The sequence below is a fragment of the Gadus chalcogrammus genome, chromosome 6 (assembly GCF_026213295.1).
Source record: "Gadus chalcogrammus isolate NIFS_2021 chromosome 6, NIFS_Gcha_1.0, whole genome shotgun sequence".
In the NCBI taxonomy this organism is placed as follows: domain Eukaryota; kingdom Metazoa; phylum Chordata; class Actinopteri; order Gadiformes; family Gadidae; genus Gadus; species Gadus chalcogrammus.
This window is the reverse complement of record NC_079417.1, coordinates 18,611,599-18,634,385: the sequence shown is the minus strand read 5'-3', so window position 1 is coordinate 18,634,385 and position 22,787 is coordinate 18,611,599. Positions and strand designations below refer to the sequence as shown.

The 22,787-nt window shown below is 49.9% G+C and overlaps 1 protein-coding gene across 1 annotated transcript in view; it reads right to left on the bottom strand.

The window, feature by feature from the left end:
• Positions 1–22,787, bottom strand: part of LOC130383916 (GTPase-activating protein and VPS9 domain-containing protein 1-like) — a 33,695-nt gene that overhangs the window by 5,826 nt on the left and 5,082 nt on the right. The window contains 22 exon segments of the mRNA XM_056591827.1: positions 281–393; positions 554–680; positions 1,565–1,657; positions 1,770–1,829; positions 4,583–4,679; positions 5,104–5,244; positions 5,247–5,282; positions 5,284–5,462; positions 6,177–6,251; positions 6,503–6,622; positions 7,432–7,474; positions 7,476–7,567; positions 9,185–9,322; positions 12,303–12,476; positions 12,596–12,721; positions 14,156–14,285; positions 14,751–14,908; positions 18,545–18,737; positions 19,225–19,359; positions 19,437–19,520; positions 19,614–20,186; positions 21,171–21,444. Of these exon segments, the coding sequence (XP_056447802.1) occupies positions 281–393; positions 554–680; positions 1,565–1,657; positions 1,770–1,829; positions 4,583–4,679; positions 5,104–5,244; positions 5,247–5,282; positions 5,284–5,462; positions 6,177–6,251; positions 6,503–6,622; positions 7,432–7,474; positions 7,476–7,567; positions 9,185–9,322; positions 12,303–12,476; positions 12,596–12,721; positions 14,156–14,285; positions 14,751–14,908; positions 18,545–18,737; positions 19,225–19,359; positions 19,437–19,520; positions 19,614–20,186; positions 21,171–21,444 (3,161 nt within the window).

Here is a 22,787-nt window from a genome sequence, read left to right as displayed (position 1 = left end):
CTGTCTACCTTCAGGGACAGGGTGGTCTGGGGGTCTGTCTACCTTCAGGGACAGGGTGGTCTGGGGGTCTGTCTACCTTCAGGGACAGGGTGGTCCGGGGGTCTGTCTACCTTCAGGGACAGGGTGGTCCGGGGGTCTGTCTACCTTCAGGGACAGGGTGGTCTGGGGGTCTGTCTACCTTCAGGGACAGGGTGGTCTGGGGGTCTGTCTACCTTCAGGGACAGGGTGGTCTGGGGGTCTGTCTACCTTCAGGGACAGGGTGGTCAGGGGGTCTGTCTACCTTCAGGGTCATTGTGGTCCGGGAGTCCGTTCCTGGTGGTGGTGGGAGCCATGATGGGCAGGGCCACAGAGTCCGCAGAACACAGGACCATCCGGAGCTTCTTCTTGGCGTCACTGAAAGGATCAACAGAAACAAACAAAATCAGCTCCACAGCGTAATCCTTTGTACCAGATGCAGTGAGAGCCCAAGGTGGTGTAGCGCGAGACTCCTGGTAGTCTGAGCCACACCAGCGGTACTCGGTGAGCGGTACCCTGGCCCGGTCACATGTCTGACCTGAAGGAGAACTTGGCATCCTGCTGATGCGCTGTCTGGCTGGCAGAGTCCAGCAGGTCGTCTGAAGCCATGTTCTGCAGCCCGTCATCCCTCGGGGAGCCGTGCACGCTCTCCTCCACACACAGGTCTGTCAACAGACACACGCGCGCACACACACACGCGCACACACACACAGATCACTTCATTATAGGCAATCACAACAACACGGCCCCAACGTCAACCAAATGATCCTCATCCAACCTTTCACTTTAGTTGTGTGATCTAAATGCAGTATTTTATTTATTTAAAATCATAGGAGGGGACTGAGGATGATCTGACATGAAAAATATTATTTTTTATATTGTCCACCAGCAGAGGTGTTTGTTTTAACTAGGTTGCCAAGTAATGTAGAAGGATCAAGCTTATTGTGCTGTTCCCAACAGTATTCCCTGATCAATACTGTACCAAAATTAGTTTTGAGGGGCTCTGCAGGGTGCAGTCATAAGCAAAATGACTAGCGTGACAGAAACAGGAAAATTAATTAGGCAAAGCAAACGTTGCTTGTCGCTCTTTTGACCTTCTTTCGTTTTGTTGGATGTGTGAAGAGCGCTGATGCCATATATATCTGCGGCACCAATTATATATAATTGGATAGATAATTTATATATAGTTATATATATAAGTCAAATCACACAGCCTAGTCGTAGTTCTCCTAGTCCTACGCATCATTTAGGAGCTCTTCATTATTTATTCACTTTGCTGTTCATTATATCGTTTCCCATCAATCATTATCCCAAACATATCGCACACTTCATCTCCCGGATCACTGACTTGACGGATGGTAAGGGAAGAGGAGGTCATAACTGGTGCAGCCATAAATAAACGCTACGACCAGAATGGTTTTTGGTGCACCAACGCCTTGCTACCAGTGGAAGCCCTTTTCTGGAGTGCTTCACAATCAATTGTTTTACGGTCCTCCGATGTCTACGAGCCAAAGCTCCTGCGGTGTAGTAGGAGGCCACGACGACCCACCTTCGCTGGGGCTGGTCCTCTTGATGTTGCGGTACTTGTCCAGGATGTCCTCCGCTGCCTGGGCCTGGGTGCTCGGCCTGTGAAGGGGCTCGTCTGCAGTTAGGAACATTCGCATGGTGAGTGGATTCTAAAGTAAGTTGTGTTGGGCATCTGTGATTTTAGGTAAAACCTTGGAACTGGTTGGCTGGAACAAACTATGGCCGACCTTGTTGTGAGCGCTCATGAGCCAGGTCGTCTTTCTCATGCTTTTCCTTTTTCCGGAAGGCGGCGATGGGAGCTGTGGAGAGCAGAGGGTTGTAGTGAGGAGACAGAGGAGGGCGTTGTAGGATGATTGGCCCTCTTAGTGGCGGCCCTCACTTAATTAATAGTAAATAAGAAAGGGCTTTAGGTAAACCTATTGTCTATAATTATCGATGCAGGATTCAGGGCATTTGCTCTTCAAAATAAGATGTAAAAATTATTTCTTAATCTTTAACGTTGATCCAAAAAGAAATGCAGACTAGAAACGACACAATGTTGGCGATGCATCAACAAGGCCCAAGTGCAGGCCTATGAGTTGAAGTCGACTGTGACTGGTCATTTAGGGCATCCCAGTAACACCAAGATGCTAACAGGACCCAACCCGGGTTCTAACCATAGAGATTAATTAAGGTAAGAGAGAGAGTGACTGTTTTTAACCTCCTCTAACATTCACTTAGAATGGCTGCAGGTCATCGGAAAGAGGGGTCCCAAAGATTGCAGTTAGATTATGCTGCTTCTAGTGAAAACGCACACACTCTATAGTTGTCACTCGCCCGCCAAGAACTCTACATTTCCTGGCCAGCCCAGGTGTTCACTCCCTCTGTTTCTTATAGCTCTATGGTTGTCAGGGTTCTGTGGGAGTGGTTTGGTGAAGAAGCTGCAGGATACGCTGACAGAACACATCCACTCTCACAGCACAGGCATCCTCTGATTCCTCCAACCTAGAGGACGCTCTCAGGCGAAAGAAAGGTGATAACTAATATACAGATTTTGTGAAATTGCATGTATCCGATGCGTAAAGAAGCTACTGTAGTAGTAATAGTATTACACTGTTGTTTCTAGGTACAATAAAGCAGTGTGTACATGTACTGGCTTGGTGTCCTCCGACCATGGCTTCATAGCAACACAAAAGGCTATTGCAGGATGTGAAAGCCAATAGAAGTAACGTTCCTCAGAGGAGCGCGGGTGAGAGTGGGAGTGCCTGGTCAGGGGATCCTAGGTTGAGACTCTGGGAGCATCGTCGCCCGATAACCCCAACACAACAGAATGGGTGATGCAGCTCTTTAAAAAGGACAAGAACACAATGGGGTCGTTCGAGGGGGGGGGGGGTGGGTCGGCTCGCCCCCAAGCCAACGCACGGATGACGGCGAGGGTGGAGATGTCGGGACGGAACGGGGCCGCTGGCACCACATTCCACAGCTCTAGATCTAGGGCCCCACAGGGGCCGCCTGACGGGACAAAGCAGCACGGCTCTAGAGACGCCAAGGCCGGCGAGGCAGGAGGGCAACGACGATGGGACAGGTGAGGTGAGGGTGGTGGGGGGGGGGGGGGGGGGGTGGGGGTCGGGTTTACCTGGTGATTCACTCTCGGGCCGTCCAATACAGCACTGTGAGGAACACAACAGACAGGTTGGCCCGCGGTACCACACGCTGATGCCGCAGCCATGTGTGCGTGGCACTGCGCACAGCGCAGGAAACACACACATACACAAAAGGAACATGGCGGCGCCAGGCGGGCCCGCGGGAACCAAAGCCTTGCATCGATCGCCTCTTTCTCCGCCTGCAGCCCCGCCACCCACCATCTCGGTTTTTTATGCATATCCGTTTAATGTTTACTCGCGGAGGGTCATTATCTCAAAGAGTAATAAGCAGTCATCTCGTGTGCGCGCTGCTCATTATTTCCCCGACAGATGTATGAGAGACGGCGGTTGCAGTTGAACGGCATCGAGAGATGTGCCATCTATCAGCGCCTGATGACAGAGAGGTCCATCTAATGACCATTAGCCGCTGGCTGACAGCACTGCTGGGAGGGCTGCAGCCACGCCGTCCACCAGCCCGGCCCAGGCCCCTCTGATGCTGATTAGCTTGCTAGTCGGGCTATATAAATCTACCGCTAGTGAACACTAGAGAGAACAAGAGAGAGACACCGACACAGAGGGAACGAGACGGAGAGAGAGAAAGAGAGAGAGAGACGAGACAGAGCGAGAGACACAGAGAGAACGAGACGGAGAGAGAGACAGAGAGACAGAGAGAACGAGAGAGACAGAGAGAACGAGAGAGAACGAGACAGAGGGAACGAGAGAGAGAGAAATAGGACAGAGAACGAGACAGAGAGAGAGGACAGAGAGAAGGAAGAGAAAGAGAGAGGAACGAGACAGAGAGAGAAAGAGAACGAGACCCCAGGAGAGAGAGGACAGAGGAGAGAGGACAGAGAGAGGAGGAAAGACGAGGAGAGAACGAGACAGAGGGTACGAGACAGAGAAGAGAAAGAGAGAGAGACGAGACAGAGAGAGAGACAGAGAGGAGAGACAGAGGGTGAAAAAGACAGAGAGAAAGAGGAGAGAACGAGACAGAGACAGAGACACAAGAGAGAAAGAGACGGGAGAGAGACGATGAGGAGACAGAGAGGGAGAGAAAGAGACAAAAAGAGAGAGGCAGAAGGAAACCAAAAGGAAAGAACGGAGATGGGAGAAGGCATGTAGAAGACATGTCTTGGAGGAACTTTTTGGAACAACAAGAGGGCATTATTTTCGAGATTAACATCGCAGTGGAGGAGAGCATGGATCACATCACTCTTTCACCGCGTTATAAATCGTCCTGGCGCCTCTGTTCTAAAGTCATAATATTTTCCGTCACGGCTGCGGTCAAGAGAGCTTTTCTATTTTGTGTAAGGTAGCCAGAAGTTAACCGTTGTCGACTAGACAGTTCCATGATACAAATCGATTGAACCCACTCTGACAGAGAAAGACATGTTAAAAAATGAGCCAGAAAACAGAGGGCAGTGATCCTTTTGGAATGGCTGAGACAAAGCGCTTCTTCCACCACGGCCGGTTGCGGTCCGATTCTCATCGTCTGCTGTCTTTCCTGTCCTCAACCTTGGGGAGGGGAAAACAAAATCACTTTTAACCGACCGCTTTAAGGCTTGTCAACAAACCATTGTACGCATTGCAATTCAGATCACCCTTAACATTAGATGTCATGATATTCATATTGAGACAATTTGTACCTTATGCAGAATCCCTGATGGTTATCAAACAAATCTTCCATCATCCGTATCTACATTTACATTTAGGGCATTTAGCTGACGCTTTATCCAAAGCGAGTTCATACACATATTAACACACCGACAGCGAGTCGACCATGCGAGGGTGACAGCCGGCTCGTCGGGAGCAGTTAGGGTTAGATGTTTTGCTCAGGGACACCTCGTCAATCAGCTAGGAGGAGACCGGGATGGAACTAGTCAACCCGCTCCGCCTCCTGAGCCAAGATCTACAGAGGCCCACTGACCCTCCTCGGTGCATCGCCTGTCCCGTTACCTCTCCTTTCAGGGAGTCTTGCTGGGCGAGGAGGTGGCCCCAGGGAGTAGCCCTGGTCCCTCTCCTCCACCATGGTCCGTCGGTTCAGCCCCGGGTCGCTGGTGGGCCGGCGGCCGGGACCCACACAATGTCGGAGCTGCGGCTGCGCACCAGCCGGTCGGGGCATTGAGTGGCGCTGCTTGCATTGCTCCAGCTCCGCCTGGACCAGGCCGTGGGGCGTGAACATGCTGTGGCGGGGCTCCTGGCCCAGTGCGTAGGCCTCGGGGATGGGGGGGTCCGGGGGAGGGTGGGCGGGCCGGGCGTAGTGCACCTTGGGCCTCACGATGGTGCCAGTGGAGGAGCCTGTGGGGAGGGGGGCCGGCGTTACGCACCGGTGTACAGTGTGTACAGTGATTGGCTGGAGGGGTTGAAAAGGTACGCAAACCAATGGGAATTTTTGTTTTAAAAGGGGGCCGCGAACCACAATGAAATGAGCAGTTGAATTGTTGACCAGTTGAACTATGGATTTTTTCAATAACATTCAAATATTTAAAAAGTTACATGAAAATGAAACCTAGTAGTGGTATTAGTAGTAGCAGATAAATGAGAGGGAGAGCGAGGTTTTGTTAGTGGGAGACAAGCCCTCTGTGCAGCGCGGCCACCTGTTCCAAGGGTAGAAGCTCTCTGCTGAAGAGACTCCAATGGCGTCCTCGTGCCGCTGGCTCAGTGGGGCGAGGGGCCGAGCCAAAAGGGCCCGGGGAGAGGTCTCTCAAACTGTCATCCCTTCACCTTGCACCTCAAACACATACACACACTCCCCCTCCCCAGCACCCCCACTCTCTCACCAAGCCCCTCCTCCCCCACCCCCCCCCGCCCCAGCGCTGTAGTGACACACAGCTGAGATGAGGAGTGTCCAAAAGCGGAAGCACAACAATAGAAATGGGAAGGATGAAGTGGCGTACTTTAGTACGGTACCATTACCACATCATCAGGACAAAGAGTCCCAGTTTGGGGCATTTAAGTGTGTTAGTGGCTGCCATGTGTCACTTCTCCAGTTCCAGGACATGGAGAACTTACCGTCACAGGACAGAGGGTCGAACATGGCCAGCAGAGAGTCTGTCTGCGAGGGTGGAGAGGTCAGTTGGTGTGCCCCTGCAAACAACGGGATTAGAAGCATTTAGTCAATTAACCTCACTCCTAAATAGATGTAAGCCATCAAACCAGAAACGACTATTAAACTAAATAAAAAAAAAAACGTCCAACATGAGCTGCATTTAGCAAATCAACTGCAGTGAGGAGCTGGTGGCAGATCCATCAGCAGCAGAGAGCGACGGTGAGAGCTGCCATTTTGAGCAGCTCAAACAAGAGTGGCGGCTTAGCCAACCACTGGATGTGTCTCCTACCATGGCCCGCCTCCTCCCCATCCGGACTGGTCACAGAGTCCTTCCCTCCGAAGTCCGAACTGCACTCGGACCGCAGGTCCTCGATCTTGTTGGGAATGTCTTCTGAGGTGGCGCTGATGCCTGCCACGCGATCACCGTCCAGACAGCCAAACACAGCACACAGACAATACACACAGAATAAGTCATGATTCAGACGGAAACACGAGTCAGGCATACTCTGTGAAAGCCGTTCTCCGGGCTGTGAACTCCTTTGGCGGAGAAGTACGCGGCGGAGCGCCAGACAGAGCGGAACGTCAGGGGCGTGCAGAATGGCCCATATCCCTCAGATGGGAGCCCACTGGGAGCGCTGAATTGGCAGCGTAAGCTCCCCTGGGCAGGGGGAAAGTCACCCGATAAGAGTAATAGAGGACCAGGCGCCATCCATCGGCCTGCTCCCAGGGGACCGCTCCCCCCCGTCAGCAGAGCCACGGGCCTCCTGATCGGGGAAACTACCATCATGCACATCACAGAAGGTAGCACGTCCACCTCAGCCCCCCGCGGCAATGACGCCCGGCATTAACCCCCCCCCCCCCCCCCCCACCCCACCCCACCCCGGCGTGTCCTAGCCAAGCGTTTACAGAGACCCACTGCTCTGGTTAACAAGCGCGCCACAGCCCCCTGTTCCGCCCGGAGACACGGCGTCCGGCGGAGGGCCAGTCTTTTGAGTCATTGCAACATTGACCAGGTAGGACGAAACTACCTTGCAATGCAGTTTAGGCTCGTCTAGTAAATGAAGAAAATGACTTCTGGAATTGGATAAAAAGGTGAAAAGGGGAACGAGAAGGGCAGAGATGTAGAGAAACTAAAAAGAAGGGTGGGATGAAGAGAGAGACAAAGAGAAAGTGAGACACAGTGGGGGAGGGGCGGTAAAGAAAGGCATGGAGGGCTACCTGAGACCACGCTGAGGCCTGGGGTGCTGGGCCTGGAGCTGACCCTCTCTGACCTCCGTGTCATCGGACGTGCTGCCCACCCCCGAGCAGCTCTCCAGCTCCTGCAGCCGCTCCTCCTGCTTCAGGTCAGCTGCTTCTGGAGGGAAGGCGACACACGGAGAACCGGGGTTATCAAACCATGAAGACACACACAGAACCAGGGTTATCAAACCATGAAGACACACACAGAACAAGGGATATCAAACCATGAAGACATATGGAGAACAAGGGTGATCAAACCATGAAGACACACACAGAACCAGGGTTATCAAACCATGAAGACCACACAGAACCAGGGTTATCAAACCATGAAGACACACACAGAACAAGGGATATCAAACCATGAAGACATATGGAGAACAAGGGTGATCAAACCATGAAGACACACACAGAACCAGGGTTATCAAACCATGAAGACACAAACAGAACCAGGGTTTTTAAACCACGAAGACACAGAGCCAGGGTTTTTAAATCATGTTAATAAACCATGCCTAACCCTCACTTATGTTATTTTTCCCGTGTTTTGTTACAAATGGCGGACCTTTGCATAGCGCGATGCCCTCTAAGAGGAAAAGTGAAATCATGATTACAAGGGGAAAAAGCTGAAGGAGGAAAAGGTGCATATGTCTACAGTCAAACAAAACATCCCATGACGTCTTCCAGCCGCCACGCTCCACCATAAAAAAGCCAGTGCACCAGATCCACGGGCCGCCCAGCGGAGCGCTTTGGATCGAACCCGGCGGCGGGCCACCTAACAGCAGCGCTCATTTGCATGCTCGTTAGTAATAATGCGGCGGCGAAGTGCTCTTCAGAGTGCAGTTTTCTGCTGCCTGGCCATGAAACAAGTGCTCCACTCCGGGCCAGCCTCGGATAGCGCCATTACGGCGCAGAACAGGGGCAGCAAATGGAACAAAACGCAATCAAGACACTCATGCATGTCATTCCTGCCGCCACACATATTGAAATGGTGTACTGCTTCAATTAGCACCCGGCCCCTGCTTTTCCAAGAAACACTTAGCGCTCTTCATAAAGCACTCGACTGATTTTTACGAAACATTGGGTTTAAAAAAAAAAAAAAGGGAGAAAAGGGAGGGAGGGGATAGGGGGATACGGTTGTGCGCGTAATCTTGCATTAATAAAAGCTTAGGATTTAAGTGTGTTAATTTAGCTAAACAGACACAGTCGCGTGCCTGCATAATTCATTGGATTGTGCGCCATAACCCTCCGCTTGCTCGGTGACATAACCATAATGCGTTTGGCGCGAGGAGCCCCAACAGGTTTTGCTTTCTGTGCCGCCATAAAGAATGATGGAGGAAAAGGTGGAGTTAAGCATCGCTACTTTGGCACGTCTAGACAGATAAAAGGTTGGGCTGCATGGAAACCGACTTGAGGACAGCTGCCACCCCCGTGCGTTCCCCCCCCCCCCCCCCCGCCCCCCCACCGCCTCGCCACAGGTGCCGTCGCACCTGGAGGCCACCCTCCTGGGACGCCCCGGGACGCCGCTTGACTGCCACGCTCAGATTTACCCCGAGAAAACCAGCAAGCAATCACAAACGTGTTGACAGACGAAAACGCAAGCTTGGTGCCGCCACACCTGGCGCGTCCGGCCCCTCCCTGGAGGAGGCTGTCGCCGTGGTGACGCTGCCCAAATGATACACAAATCAGGACGGGCCGCGCTTCGTACGAGGACGACGAGGATAGGAAGTGAACCCACCTGAGTCGCTTGGTAGGACCTCCACGCTCCAGGGCTCGCTGGTGGTCTCAGAGATGGTGGAGCCGTAGGGGTCCAGCAGCACCGAACCGGACCCTGGCAGGCACAGCAGGCTGCCCAGCATGTTCTCCACAGCCGCCCCTGATCAACACATCAAACACAAACATGAGCCTTCTGCCCTCGTAGAACGAGTACAGGGGGGCGGTGGAGTGGCGATGGAAACGGCTTTGGGGGAGACGGCCCATCATGCATTGCGGCCCTTCAGAGTCATGCCTTAAAACCAGCCGTCAGTTGGATTCCAGACCCGGTGGCCTTCTTGATATTCATGTTCATATTTAGCCGTGTGGTAACGAGGCGCCGTTTGAATACCGCACAGGAATTGCTCCAACGTCAACTCAAGACGTCAATGACATTGCTGACAAAAACAATGCCCACTTCCACAGGAAGATATTTTATGCATGGACATGAACAACGTTCCACCACAATATGGATAATTTATTCTGTGTACGGAAACTATGCATGCATTAGTCAAACGACTCCATGTTCAGTTCGGTGACTTCTATAACATTGACGGTTATTAGCCTTCAGACAGGCAGCCTAGTATTTACTGCTTGATGAGTGAGAGTGTACACACACACACACACACACACACACACACACACACACACACACACACACACACACACACACACACACACACACACACACACACACACACACACACACACACACACACACACACACACCCCCCTTGAGGTCACGAGCGCAATGCATGCTGGGACCCACAGGCGCGTATCAACCACTGTGCCAGAGATCACGGGTTAATGGCAATATCTCACCCTGTGCCTAGCCTCCAGGGCCCTGACTTTGAGCTGTTGATTATGGCAGGCATTAGTCACAACCAAATTACACCCTACCCCCCCACCCCCCCCAACCCCCTTCGCTCAAAGTCCTCATAGCGCTGTACCTCCATCTCCATTCGGGTTAACAAGGCGGAAGAGCGTGGTGCATTCTGGGGAAGGTGTGCGCGTGCCCGCGTGGAAGTGAGCAGATGTGAAGGAAGAGCAGCGGGGTGGGGGGCCGAGGAAGGGCGGACCAGCGGTGGATGAACCTCATGGCCAGCCTCCCCGTGGCCCCACAGACCGGCTCCACACACGCACAAACACACAAACAAGCAGACACACAAACACAATCACGCGCACACACACGGTGAGCGAGCACACGAGCACACACGCCCGCCAGTGCTCAGCCAAGACCGTGAGCACGTGTGTGCTGGGGAGGGGCCGGTGGCTGCGGGGGGTTGGGGGGGGGGGGGCTCTACCCTGCTGTCCCTGTTTACAGTCCTCCCAGGTAGAGCGGCGAGCGGCCGTCTTTCAGGTGGATGATTAAATGAGTGGCACGACGAGAAGTGAAACAATTAGAATTTCTGCCTCATTATCATGGTAATCTTATCAGTGGGATAATGAGGTATTAATGGATATTTAATGTGCATCTCATAACCCAATCCCTTGGAGAAAACACATAAGGAAATCGCTGTAAATTCACTTAATGATGGAAAAGTCCCCCAACGCCATATTCCGAAGAATGAAAAATGGTGGATGCAAATGAGAAGTAACCAAGGTCAATAAGACTGCTGGGACTGAGTGAATGTCAGAGGAAAGGGAGAGAAGGAGTGAGAGGGAGTGAGAGGGAGCAGGCAGGAGAGGAGGGGGAGGGTGGCCCATCTTCAGAGCTACAAGAAGAATCTGGAGATTTCAACCAAACAGACATTTTGATGACGATGATACAAAGCTAGTGAGTCTGTCTAACCTTTTTAAGCTTCACCATTTTTAAACTGGTTGGCATGAGGAAAACACTTTTGGAAACACTGCTCCAGAGATGCTGCAGATGTTAGATGTTAGAATTGCAAGGCTCTGCCTTTGGAAAGCACTTAAAGCGAATATAGAACCAACAACTTACATTTGTTGAGAGCTTTCTTGCAGACACCATCACAATGAATTACTCATCTTTCATTTCATTATCATCTGACATAACCTATAGATTGATACGTCTTATATTTAAAGTATTGTGCCGGTTTGCCACGACAACTCATCACCTCTCGCCGGGTAAGGGCATTCCGAAAGTGGCCAATTTGGCGAGCAATGGACATCCATTCTGTTCAAATTGGCTGTTTAGCAGCTCCCATAACTACATCTCTTCATTCACCAAAAGAAGTAAGCTTGTAGGTTTCAGTTAGGGCCCGACCGATTCATCGGCCTGCCGATTTAATCGGCCGATTATAGCCTTTTTGAAAATAATCAACATCTGCCAAAAAGACGCTGATTACAACCGATGTTTTTTTTTTTTTTTTTTTGAAATGTTATTGCGCTTAGTATCCTGCAAATTGCGCTCCTACTCGCCTTGCTAACTAACAACTTCAGCTGGAGTAAAAAAGAGGAGATTGAATTTTACCGTACAACATGAAAGCACGCTCGCTCAGGCAGCTGCGCGCTCACCTCACCAATTTACAGCACGCACGTATTAGTCACTGCTCACGAGCGCAGCACATTGGGAGTTAGTTATTTATTTTACATTTCACTAATTTTTTACTGTAAATGTATTATAAAACACTCAAAGGTTCTGCATTCAATTCACATATTCGTCAAAAGTGTTTAAAGTATATTTAAGGTATCAAAAACTGCTTTTTTTTTGTTTGTTTTTAATCGGCCGATTAAATCGTAATCGTAATTTTTCTCTGAAAATAAACGGCATCGGCGCTCAAAAATCAATATCGGTCGGGCCCTAGTTTCGGTTATGTGATTACACATCATACTCAGATTTAGAAACTGAGACGCAGCTAGAATCCACCGTCTAAAACGGCTGCGTTAAGGCACTGTGATGATTCTGAATTCTGAGTGCAGAGCAACATTTAAAGATGTGGAGGGGGCTAATGGATTTGTGTTCATTGCATTTGCCCATTGTTGAATTCAAAAGCATTGGTGACAGTATCAATTAGAGAGAGACTAAGAGGAAGAGTGCTTTCAATACTGATGCCATTACATCTCCACACCAGAAGATGGCAGTATTTCACCCAGCACAATTGAAATGTACTGCAGGACAACAATGATCATCACGTATTCACCTGCGATCTCCTGCAGGCGGTCCTCATCCATGTTGGGGTCGAAGTCGCTACCCAGCACGTCCGTGCTCCAGGTCTCGCTGACTGTCTCTGAGATGTCTCGGTCGTCCGTCAGACCCATCATGTCTCGGATCTCAAACTTGCGCAGCTTATCGTCCAGGTTGTCCTGAGTCGTTGCTACGGGAGACGCGGGCCCGCAAAAAAACCCATTATTAATTATGCTTTTTTTTAAGTGGAAAAGTCGTGTGTATGAAAAAAACATCTTATTCCCCAGACAGTCAAGCCCACAAACACACCCTGTTCATGCTCCAGCAGCTGCAGGGCCTCCACCCCGTTGCTGCCCGACGGCCCGGCGCCCAGCTCTGACACCGACTCCCCCTCCAGGTCCAGGGACGACACTGAGTTGGAGCGGTTGGACGGACCTGCGGTCAGAACACAGATCAGCCCCCCCGCCACAGCCGACGCCAACCTAACCCGTCATATGCCCCCGCCGCCGAAACGCGACGACATTGCAGGATCTTGTACTTCCTGGCACTTAATGTACGCACTTTTAGTATGTTGTATGTCCTTGAGGTTAAAGGTCCCATGGCATGATAATCTCACTTTATGAGGTTTTCTAACATTAATATGAGTTCCCCTAGCCTGCCTATGTTCCCCCAGTGGCTAAAACTTGCGTTCGGTGTAAAACGAGCACTAGGTATCCTGCCTGCCTTTAAAAAAAATGGAAGCTCAAGCGCGCAGATTTGGAATGTGGCCCCATATGTCGTAATAAGGGGCCAGCTACCTCCCCTTTCTCTGCCTTGCCCGCCCAGAGAATTTGGCCCTCCAATGAGGCAATGAGCTACAACCTTGCGAGCGCCACATATTTTTTTGTGTGTGTGTGTGTGTGTGTGTGTGTGTGTGTGTGTGTGTGTGTGTGTGTGTGTGTGTGTGTGTGTGTGTGTGTGTGTGTGTGTGTGTGTGTGTGTGTGTGTGTGTGTGTGTGTGTGTGTGTGTGTGGACACACACACTGTAACGCAAGCGTTGTTATTTGGATAACTGGTCTGCTGTTGGTGTTGTTGCGCATATCATGTCGGTTCTTTGACGTCTCTGGTATTTCCACAACCAGACTGTTGGGGTTATCTCTGCCCCGCTGCCCGCCGCCACGAGGCACCACTGCCACGAAGCACCAACGCAGCCGGCAGCACGCGGTTCAGTCTACTTCAGATTGATTAGGAAGTGGACGAACCAGAGACGTCAGAGAACCCGACGCAGTCGTTTGTGATTCATAATAATAACGTCTGGAGGTGCACACAGCTTTTGGCCGTGATAATATGTATTATATGATATGGATTAGGCTACATGATAGTATTTAGATATAGAGCTCCAGGACTGTAACACAAGTGTTGTAGGCCTACACTTCTTTATTTGGATAACCGTTCTGCTGTTGGTGTTATGGCACATAACACTTCAGACTCTCGTCTCTGGTATTTCCACAACGAGACTCGTAGTGGGAGTTATCTCAGCCATGTTTGAGAAGGATTTGGGGGAAAGGTACTTTGGCTTTAACTCCCTGAAGTAAATGAACCAAGACATGGAGAAGAAAGTGATTGTTGCCATGGGACCTTTAAAGTAAAGTCAAAATAGTACTTTGTGTAGCATCCTATCCTAGCTATCTTTGTTGTATACAGGGAATGGGTTAATCTGCATTTTTAGTGTTTGGCACTTGGTTCTATGAACATCCTAACTGTACCGGCAGCGATATATTGTTTCTCTTTCCTCGGACAAATGCCAAGTGCCTTTGGAAAAAACCATCTGCTCAGCGCCCTGAATGTAGATGTAATGGCCTCCCCGATAGGAGCGGGAGATCGGCCCACCTTCGGAGGTGCCCTCCAGGTTGTCGCTGCAGAGGGAGAAGCGCAGCGTCTTATCCGGCTTGCCGTGCTGCTTGGTGTCGTCGGCCTGGGCGTCGCCCTGGGGCCCGTCTGTCATCTGCAGGTTCAGCACCTGGAGAGAGAGAGGGGGAGAGAGAGAGAGAGAGTGAGAGAGCAGGAGAGAGGGGGGCAGGAGAGAGGGAAGGAGTGAGGCGAGAAGAGAGAGAACACAAAAGAGGACAGAAAATAAACGAGAGAAGGAAAGTGAAAAGAGAGAAGAAAAAAAAAAGCAGATCGAAAAAAGGAGCAGAAAGAAAGCAAGCGCAACAGAGAAGCAGAGCGAGAAAGAGAGAACAGGGATCAACCTTCCAATAAAAATATGAGCATGTACAGTTTAATGCAAGAAGGTCACAGTTATAGTCCAGTTAGTTCTTTATTCGATTGTCGTCAAAGCAACCGCAAGGCCCCATAAAATCAAAGCTCTATAAACGTACGGTGTCATTCTACCCTTGACTGAATAAAAGCAGTCTTTATGGTACTTTGACACGTTAAACTCGTCCTGCTAGGAGCTAGAGTGCTTTGATTCATATCCCATTACCTCATTCTCTGACATCATCCCGGGGACCGTCTGGGGCCCCGTGCTCAGTGAGATCACCAACACCTCCTCTGGCATCACTTCCTGTACCGACTCCTGGGAGCTGGCCTCTGTCTCCCCCTCCTGGGCGATGTTGGTACGACTGCGGCTCCGGGCCGTGGCTGGGGACAGGCACCGGGGAGAAAGGTTTACTTTGAGGGTACTGGAGCTCAGAGCGGTCAACGGAGATGGTTTGACGCAGACACTTAAGACAACAGCTGGAATGTGAACAGCAGAATCACCTGGACAGGACATAGGCCTGAACGTTTGCATGGTAATGTCAAAGAACACCGTAGAGGCAAGATGGACATCTCTGAATGAAAGTTAGAATCCAAAGCACCAAGACTGATCTCTGATAACACACGAACACACAAGCATTCCCGGACATGGCCTTTTCATCTATAAATATATACACGGCTATCAACTCAATAACACTGAACCCAAAGCCCATTGTTTGCAATTAAAACAGGACAATATGACTTTCCCTGACATGGCCCAGATCTCTGTTAATATAAACAGATCTGGCAGCACAGGGATCAGCTGTCACAACAAAGAATGACACCCTTTTTACTGGCTATACTGGTTCATGATCATGAATCCCTGCAGACTTTCTCTACCGCATTAGAATCAACATAACCTTTTGGACAGAGCCTCATTAGAGGAGGGAAGACCCCAACAATGTCATCTCTACTGAATTATATGAATGAATTAAGATGCTATGTAAAACACAAATATAAAATACAACTCTGATCTTATCAAACAACCACCGCCGGACTATTCAATGCTGGAAATTACACATAAAAGGCCAAAAATGCATCTTGCTTTACGATGCAGGGTGGACACAAATCAATTCCTAACAGCCAAACGACTGTAATTATTGTCACAGCGAGTGACCTGCTGCAAGCCATCTGAAGGGGTCAGGAGTGCAAGCGGAGCACAGCGAAGGACGATGCACCACACAAGACGTCTATGCCATTAGAGTGACAGCTCAGAGGCAGTTCAGGCCAATTATTTGTGACGCAGCTGTGCCTGATGATCTGTGTGCTTTATAAATACAGGCCCGTTTGGATGTGTCTGCGCCACTCGGTCTCAAACAGCTTTTATAGCAACAGAGTATTCTTCAAGGGCAGGTTTAATATAGACTTCTATCGCACAAACCACTCACTACGTCCCAGAATTAGCAAAACAGCGTGTCACCCTCCCCAGCCTCTCCATCTCTCCAAAGTTATAAATACATGGCATGGCTAAAAGAGGAGCTAACTTCTATGAACACGGTATGACCTGATTTGCAATGAAGAGAGTCTGTTGGGATCATCTTGTACCAACACTAAGATATGAACAACCAAACAAACATACCATTCACAATTTATTACCACTCCGTCTGTGCTTTTTGATTTGATTAGACCGTTTCAGAAAAGGCATTTTGACATCATCGAAAAAACGCAACCAGGTCTGGTTGGCAGAGACCGGCGACAACATACGGTTTAACCTGTTTTCGCAACGGTGACAAAATGGCATAGACTACTTTGTTGAAGATCATACAAGACATATCACCATTACCATTAATTCAAGTGAAAAGACTTTGGGTTCCCTTTTAAGTAAAGATTCTGAAAGAAATACTGGTTTTGGACTGCAGCTTTAAGTTCACATTACCACAAACCTCTCAAGAAAACACAGTCAGCTTGTGGCTTTCAAGTGCTTTCGTAAGCTAATCACGCCATCTAAGCAGCACTCCACGCAATCACAGAACCACTACCGCATCCTATTCGTCAACTACACTGGGCACGGGAGCTAAATGAAAGATGAACCTACACATTCTCTCCTTGTACCTGGGAATGAATAGCCACATCCCGCTGGGTGAGGAGGAAGCAGAACGGAAAATAGAGACAGAAAAAAGCAATAAGCCCCCTGCAAAAAACAAAATACTAAAACTCAAGTGACATTTAACCTCTAATGGGAAGTTGCTGCGGCGGGAGGAGCATCGCGGCTACAGCAAGCGTGGCTCGGTGACGGGGCTGCCAAGCTACATGTGGCGATGTGGGGTCACTGCAGCACAGGGCATGGGGTTAGGGTGGGGTTAGGGTGGAGTTAGCCATGGGGTTAGTGTTATTGTTGATAAACACACAGACAACAGTTTAGACCTCCCCAGCCCTAGGTGCTGCGGGGGGAGGCTACGCACCAAAAGGGCTGACTAATGGAATGTGGGCAGCGAGTGCGGCGGTGCTGGGGTCCCAGGAAATGATAGCGGCGGCAAAGTGTTGTCCTGGTCATTGGCAGCACAGGCAGAAAAGAAGGGCGGGTTGAAGGTTAAAGAGAGGGAGCACACGATAACCCAAATGCAACGCTGCACTGCAGCCACACAAGTCATGCTCCAGGTAAGAACACCTCGAGGTTCTCTTTGACTGGAGAGGTGTTGCTCCGCTAATCGAGGAGGGGGACGGAGGGGGACGGCGGTTGCTTACGGTATCATTAGTCTAGCTGATGTTAATGAAGGCTATGCATCTTTCCATCTATTCCAATTAAAATTAGTTCATTTATATTTGGCAATTTAATTGGTTGTCATTTCTGTAATTGAGCTCTGGTCCGGGCCGTGCTAATTGTCTGCATAACAAGCTGAGCGGGAGCTCATTAACTTCCTATGAAACAAGTGGCGTTCGCTCGCCATCAGTGGCCGCTTGTTTACCAAATCTCTCATTAGAGGAAATGCATTGCCTCTAGGTACCACTTCTGGTTTTTAATGCTACTGCTGGGGGGAAAAAAATACTTAAAATATGGTATGAGTAGCCCTTTCAACACCAATGCCAGGTATCTGTTACACCAATGATTCAGAGGGGCAGATTGACGCCAGGAAGCATCAGGTCTGGTGAATAGTACTGCTGCCATCAGGGGAAAGTGTGAAGATACAGCTTCAGAGTACCGAGAGAAATGTTCAACGACTGTCCAACTGCCAACGGCTCAAACCTGAGCTCAAACATGTAGCTCTGTGTTAGGTAAACACAGCAGGGCAGTTTGTGTTTTATGCTGTCGAGCACTACATTTTGTGTAAGACATGCTTGGTATTATACACCGTATTTTGCCTTTTTCTGACAATGTAATAGTTGGGAGGTCATGCAAGTTTGTTCTGGTATATTATTTGACTTAATGAGGGTCGCAGTGCTGTTATTCTGAAGTTGAGTTCCAGCTTCGTTGGGCTGCTCTCACATGACTATGGCTCTGGAGCAGAAAGCAAGCAGGGACATCGTGTTTGCTGCGGTGAAAGGCATGTGCAAGTTAACGACGTGATTTGAGTGATGCTTGTGTTATGAGGAGAACTCCAAGAATATTGCCTCTTTTGTAGCATGCAGCCAACGAGGTATGGCAATTTATTTTTGTTAATCCTCATGCTGTTCATGCTAATGTTTTATGCCAACATGGTTTCTATATTTTCTTGTCAATGCTGTGTTTAGTTTTCACTGTGAATTTGGAGACGCCTTCAATAAACCAGTAGAAAGAAAAACACTTGTGCTACGAGGGAGTAATAATATTATTCGATAGATTATAAAGAGATTTCCTGCGATTAGATACAATTACAAGAATCACAAACGCATGGTTTCAGTATCAGTTTTGATGGAACATAAACATTTACTCTACATCCTCCCCTCCTGCGACCAAACCTAGCTTTTCATTTTCAACCGCACCGGAACTCAGAGATGGGAACTGTGCTCCGAGTCACGGGCTGCCCAGTTCCCCCTTCGCAGGACAGCGCCACACCACCGTACCTATGGGGAGGCGGTTCTTCTTGTTGGCGGGGGTGGTGGCCGGGGACAGCTGGGGCGTGTTGGAGGGTGTGATCTCCAGGCTGTTGCTCTTCACGGTGCGGGACAGGGGCACGGTGGCCACCAGCGTCTCCAGGAGGGCGTGATCCTCCTCCCTCAGCTGGTCGCCCGCCGTCACGCTGCGCACAAAGTCCACCTGCGAGACCGGGGACAGAACCCACCGTGAGGTCAACCCGTCGGGCAGGAGGTACTGGGGCTGCCTGGAAACCGGAAGGGTGCAAGTTCGAGCCCCGCACTGAGTGCCGAGGTGATCCTGAGAAAGACACCTAACCCTAACTGCTCCCAACGAGCTGGCTGTCGCCTTGCGTGGTTGACACCGGGTAGGTATGTGAATGTGTGCACGAATGGGTGAATGTTAGGCAATGTGTAATGCAGAATGTTTCGACATGGCCGCATGACGCGTCCTAATCAAATAAAATTATTTGATCATCCTGAGAAAACCTGACGGTTGGGTTTGGAGCTTGTCAGCACTAGCATCTAAAGCGTCACCGTTCCAAAATACACTACGGTTTAGAGTAAACCTGCCATTGCACTGCTACTCATACCAATGTTTAGTACGAACAAACATTGGCACTTAGTGGTCCTTGGCTCATCACTAGTGAGCGGTGGGATCCGCAGCTCACCATGGTCAGCAGCTGACCGTGAGTCATGTAGAACACCGTCCTGCTCAGGCCCTCCAATAGGTTCATCGAGGACATGGGCGGGGTCTCCGCTGCTCTCCCACCAATCACCACATCCAGGAAGGCAGCTACGCAACTCTGCTGAGACAAACATAGAAGGGTTTTATAATAACACACACACACGCACACGCAAGTGTCGGCAGTGAAGCTCTTACCTTGTCAAATTTGGACAAGCTGCTCTTTCTCCTGGGGTCTCCATCATCGTCGGCCATCGCCAGTTGTTGCAAAAGTTGTCCTACCTGTAGAACGATAAAGATCACATAAACAACAGGGTTCTACATTGTTCCATCGTACTGCAACGCCACAAGGACCCTCCAAGCCACGACCCTCACCTGCATGAGGTTGAAGCGGGCCACTTCGTTGATGGGCGCGTCCGAGATGATGCCGTACTGCTCGGGGTTGACAATGGCCGGGCAGATGAAGCAGGTGAGCAGCAGGTCCGTGCACATGGTGCGCACCTCGCCCACCTCCAGCCGCTCCACGCACGACAGCGTCTTGTACATCTGCGACACGATCCAGCGCAGGCTGTGCGGGAAGCAGTAGGTGTTCTGCTTCAGATAGCCGATGAACTTGTTGACCAGCGCCACCAGCTTGGCCTCGTTGGCGTCCACCGCCGCCTGCACCCGCTGCCGGTAGCCCTCTGAGCCCTTCTCCCCGAAGCGCTCCTGCTGGGCGGGCGTGAGGCGCTCCGTCACCTTGGCCGGGTCCGTCTCCAGGTGGTCCTCGTCCTCCACCAGCAGCTGCATGATGGGCTCGTGGAGCGTGGCGGTGAGGAAGAGCTTGGCGGAGAACAGGCCCTCGGAGAAGAGCTTGAAGAGCACGCTGAAGGCACAGTTGCCGCGCCGCAGCAGCCGCCGCGGGTTGTCGCTCTCCTTCAGCTCGAACTCCACCAGGTAGCGCAGCACCTTGGGGGACGCGGAGAGGAAGAGAGACACCGTCACGCACCGCCTGACTGAGTGTGGGGAGACGGCATATACTGAAGGGTGCTTTTGATTAGAGCTAATATAAAATACCGGGTATCAGAGAGTAGGCGTGTCTAAGTGCCGATCAATACCCTCACATGACTAGCAGCTTTACTACCCAGGCAAAGAACATTGTTATGCTGCATTCGTTGACGGTCTCCAACCTATGTGCGTTCGAGCTACGAAGTCGGAAAAACATGGATGCTCACGCTTAACTACCAGAACAAGTATCGATTATAAATGTAAATGTAAAAAATATTTAGTTGACCATGAGTGAACCAACCAACATTAACATTGCTGCCAATAAAATAGAATAACAACCAGTGCAATTAGTAGCTACAATGCTAGATTCTTTATCGGTATATACTCGGCAAGTTCAGGAATCGGTAACGGGAAGGAAAAAACTCTATCGGAACATCTCTACTTCTGTTTCTATACTTTTTTTTTTTAATGGCACGACAAAGAGCAAAGCTGAGGTTTAATTATTTAGCTTATCAATTGTGGGGGTCCCTAAGCTAGCTGGTTTATAAAAGATGCGTTCATACCAAAAGCTTCTTGCGCGAATGGCAAACTTTTCTTGCACGAAATCCGCCTAACCTTGTGGTTCGGGCCACATCAAACGAGTCTTTCGCTCCGCCGGCACGGCTGGCAAAAATTTGCATCCATTGGCTTTTTTGTATTGACTTTTGTTTGTATGCACACCGCTCCTTTGCTTTTGTGTGAGGCAAGGCTTTGGGAAGTTTATTTTCATGGATCGACAGATATCATTAAATAATGTTTGACATACATCATTTCAAAAGCAACTTGGTAAGATTCAAATTTTACCCAGAAAAAAAACATGTTCACCACAATTGGTGATTCAATATACTTTAGTCTTAATTGGATTGTTTTTAATTGCTGGCACCAGACACGGTTAGGCGCTCTGACCTGCAGCAGGTAGCTCTCGTCCTCCTGCATGATGCAGTTGCCATAGAGGGAGGTGAAGACGGTGTGGACGACCCCCTGGCTGTGATCCTGGTTCTGCCTCTCTCCGAGTCCGGCCACCAGGCAGGACGCCACCAGCCGGGGGTTCTCCCTCAGCCTGGCCAGGAACTCTCCGTAGATGCTCTCCTGGAAGCCCAGCGTCTTGTAGCCGTCCACAAACTGCGTGTCCTCCAGCACCTTGGCGTGCTGACAGCATTCGGAGGGTGAGGCCTCGGCGCTGTGGAAGCAAGGCCTTTGATCAGCGGTGCTGCAGGCTCTGTGGAGCGCTTGGCAGGGGATGTTTCTAATGCTAGCCAAGGCTGGTAAACGGTGGTTAAAAAGGCCACAGTGGTGCAGGAGGATGTTACGGGATCCAAGGGCTACCCGGACTCTGCAGTTTGTTGTGCAACTAGAACCAGCTGAGTAACAACAGCCATGAGCCAGTATGAGTAGAGGCCACCAAGATGCCGAAACCAATACCATTGTTTCATATAGCAGTAAAAGGACTCACTCAGTTATACTTTCGATGCGTCTTAAATCCTCCGATAAGGCTAGGACGCATTTGATGTCCAGACTGCACTATCACAAATCGGATGTTCATCACGTTGTGATCCGATAAGCTAGCCAACATCACAATTAAGTCAGGCTTGTATATTGATGAATGGATAGGTGTGGACAACAATCTAGTCCCAATGTGGGCGGACTGCTGGCAAAGTCCTTAAAACCACACCCCATGCAAATAAAGAGCCCGCCAGGATTCTCCCAGTATGCTTGGTATGCTTAGTCAGCCTACTACCAATACTTTGCACAGGGATGTCCCTCCAACAGCCATTTGTTCCCACCAGTGCTATCTGTGTTCTCTGACCCATACCCCTCTCTCCACAGGAACCCAAATTGCACTCAGTGATGTAATGCGTACAGCGAGTGCTTGCCTCCTCAATAAGGGCTACTCTTCCACCTGGCGCTATGTCAGGCCATTTATCTTACCAGGAAGGTCTGGCCAGAGTTCAAATTCAAGTGTGACGTGTGGCCGTCAGACCTGTGCTGGTTCAATCTCAATCAAACCAGCACTTACCCTTTTAGGTCATTCTGGTGTCCCAGTTTAACTTGCTACCAAACAGGTTTGTTCTATGGCAAATTGTGAAAGCCTGAAACTCTATCTTTTGACACCTCCTATGTTTCAAGACAAACAAAAGCCACGGTCTCCTGTAAGACTGAATTATGGAACGACACAACAATGTATGAAACGAACGATACTTAACGTTACTGTACGGTAATGTAAAATCTGAGTCAAGAATTTACAGCATTGATCAGAGATAAAAATAACGCATCAGAGTGGTGTTTGCATAAAAGGGAAGTTGAAAAAAAAAAAGTTTGTGTTCAACCACTCTTTGTTCTCGGTAGATACACCGATACCTATTCTTCTGGCCTGTACCAGTATCAGTTCCGTAGATAACGCCAAAATGAGAGCCAGGCTAACTAAGCAAGGAATGGCATTGATGTAACGTGTGTGTGTCTGTTATGACAGGAAAACTAATTTGCATGCGCCCTTGGTCTCTTCATCTATCCACCCAAAAAATA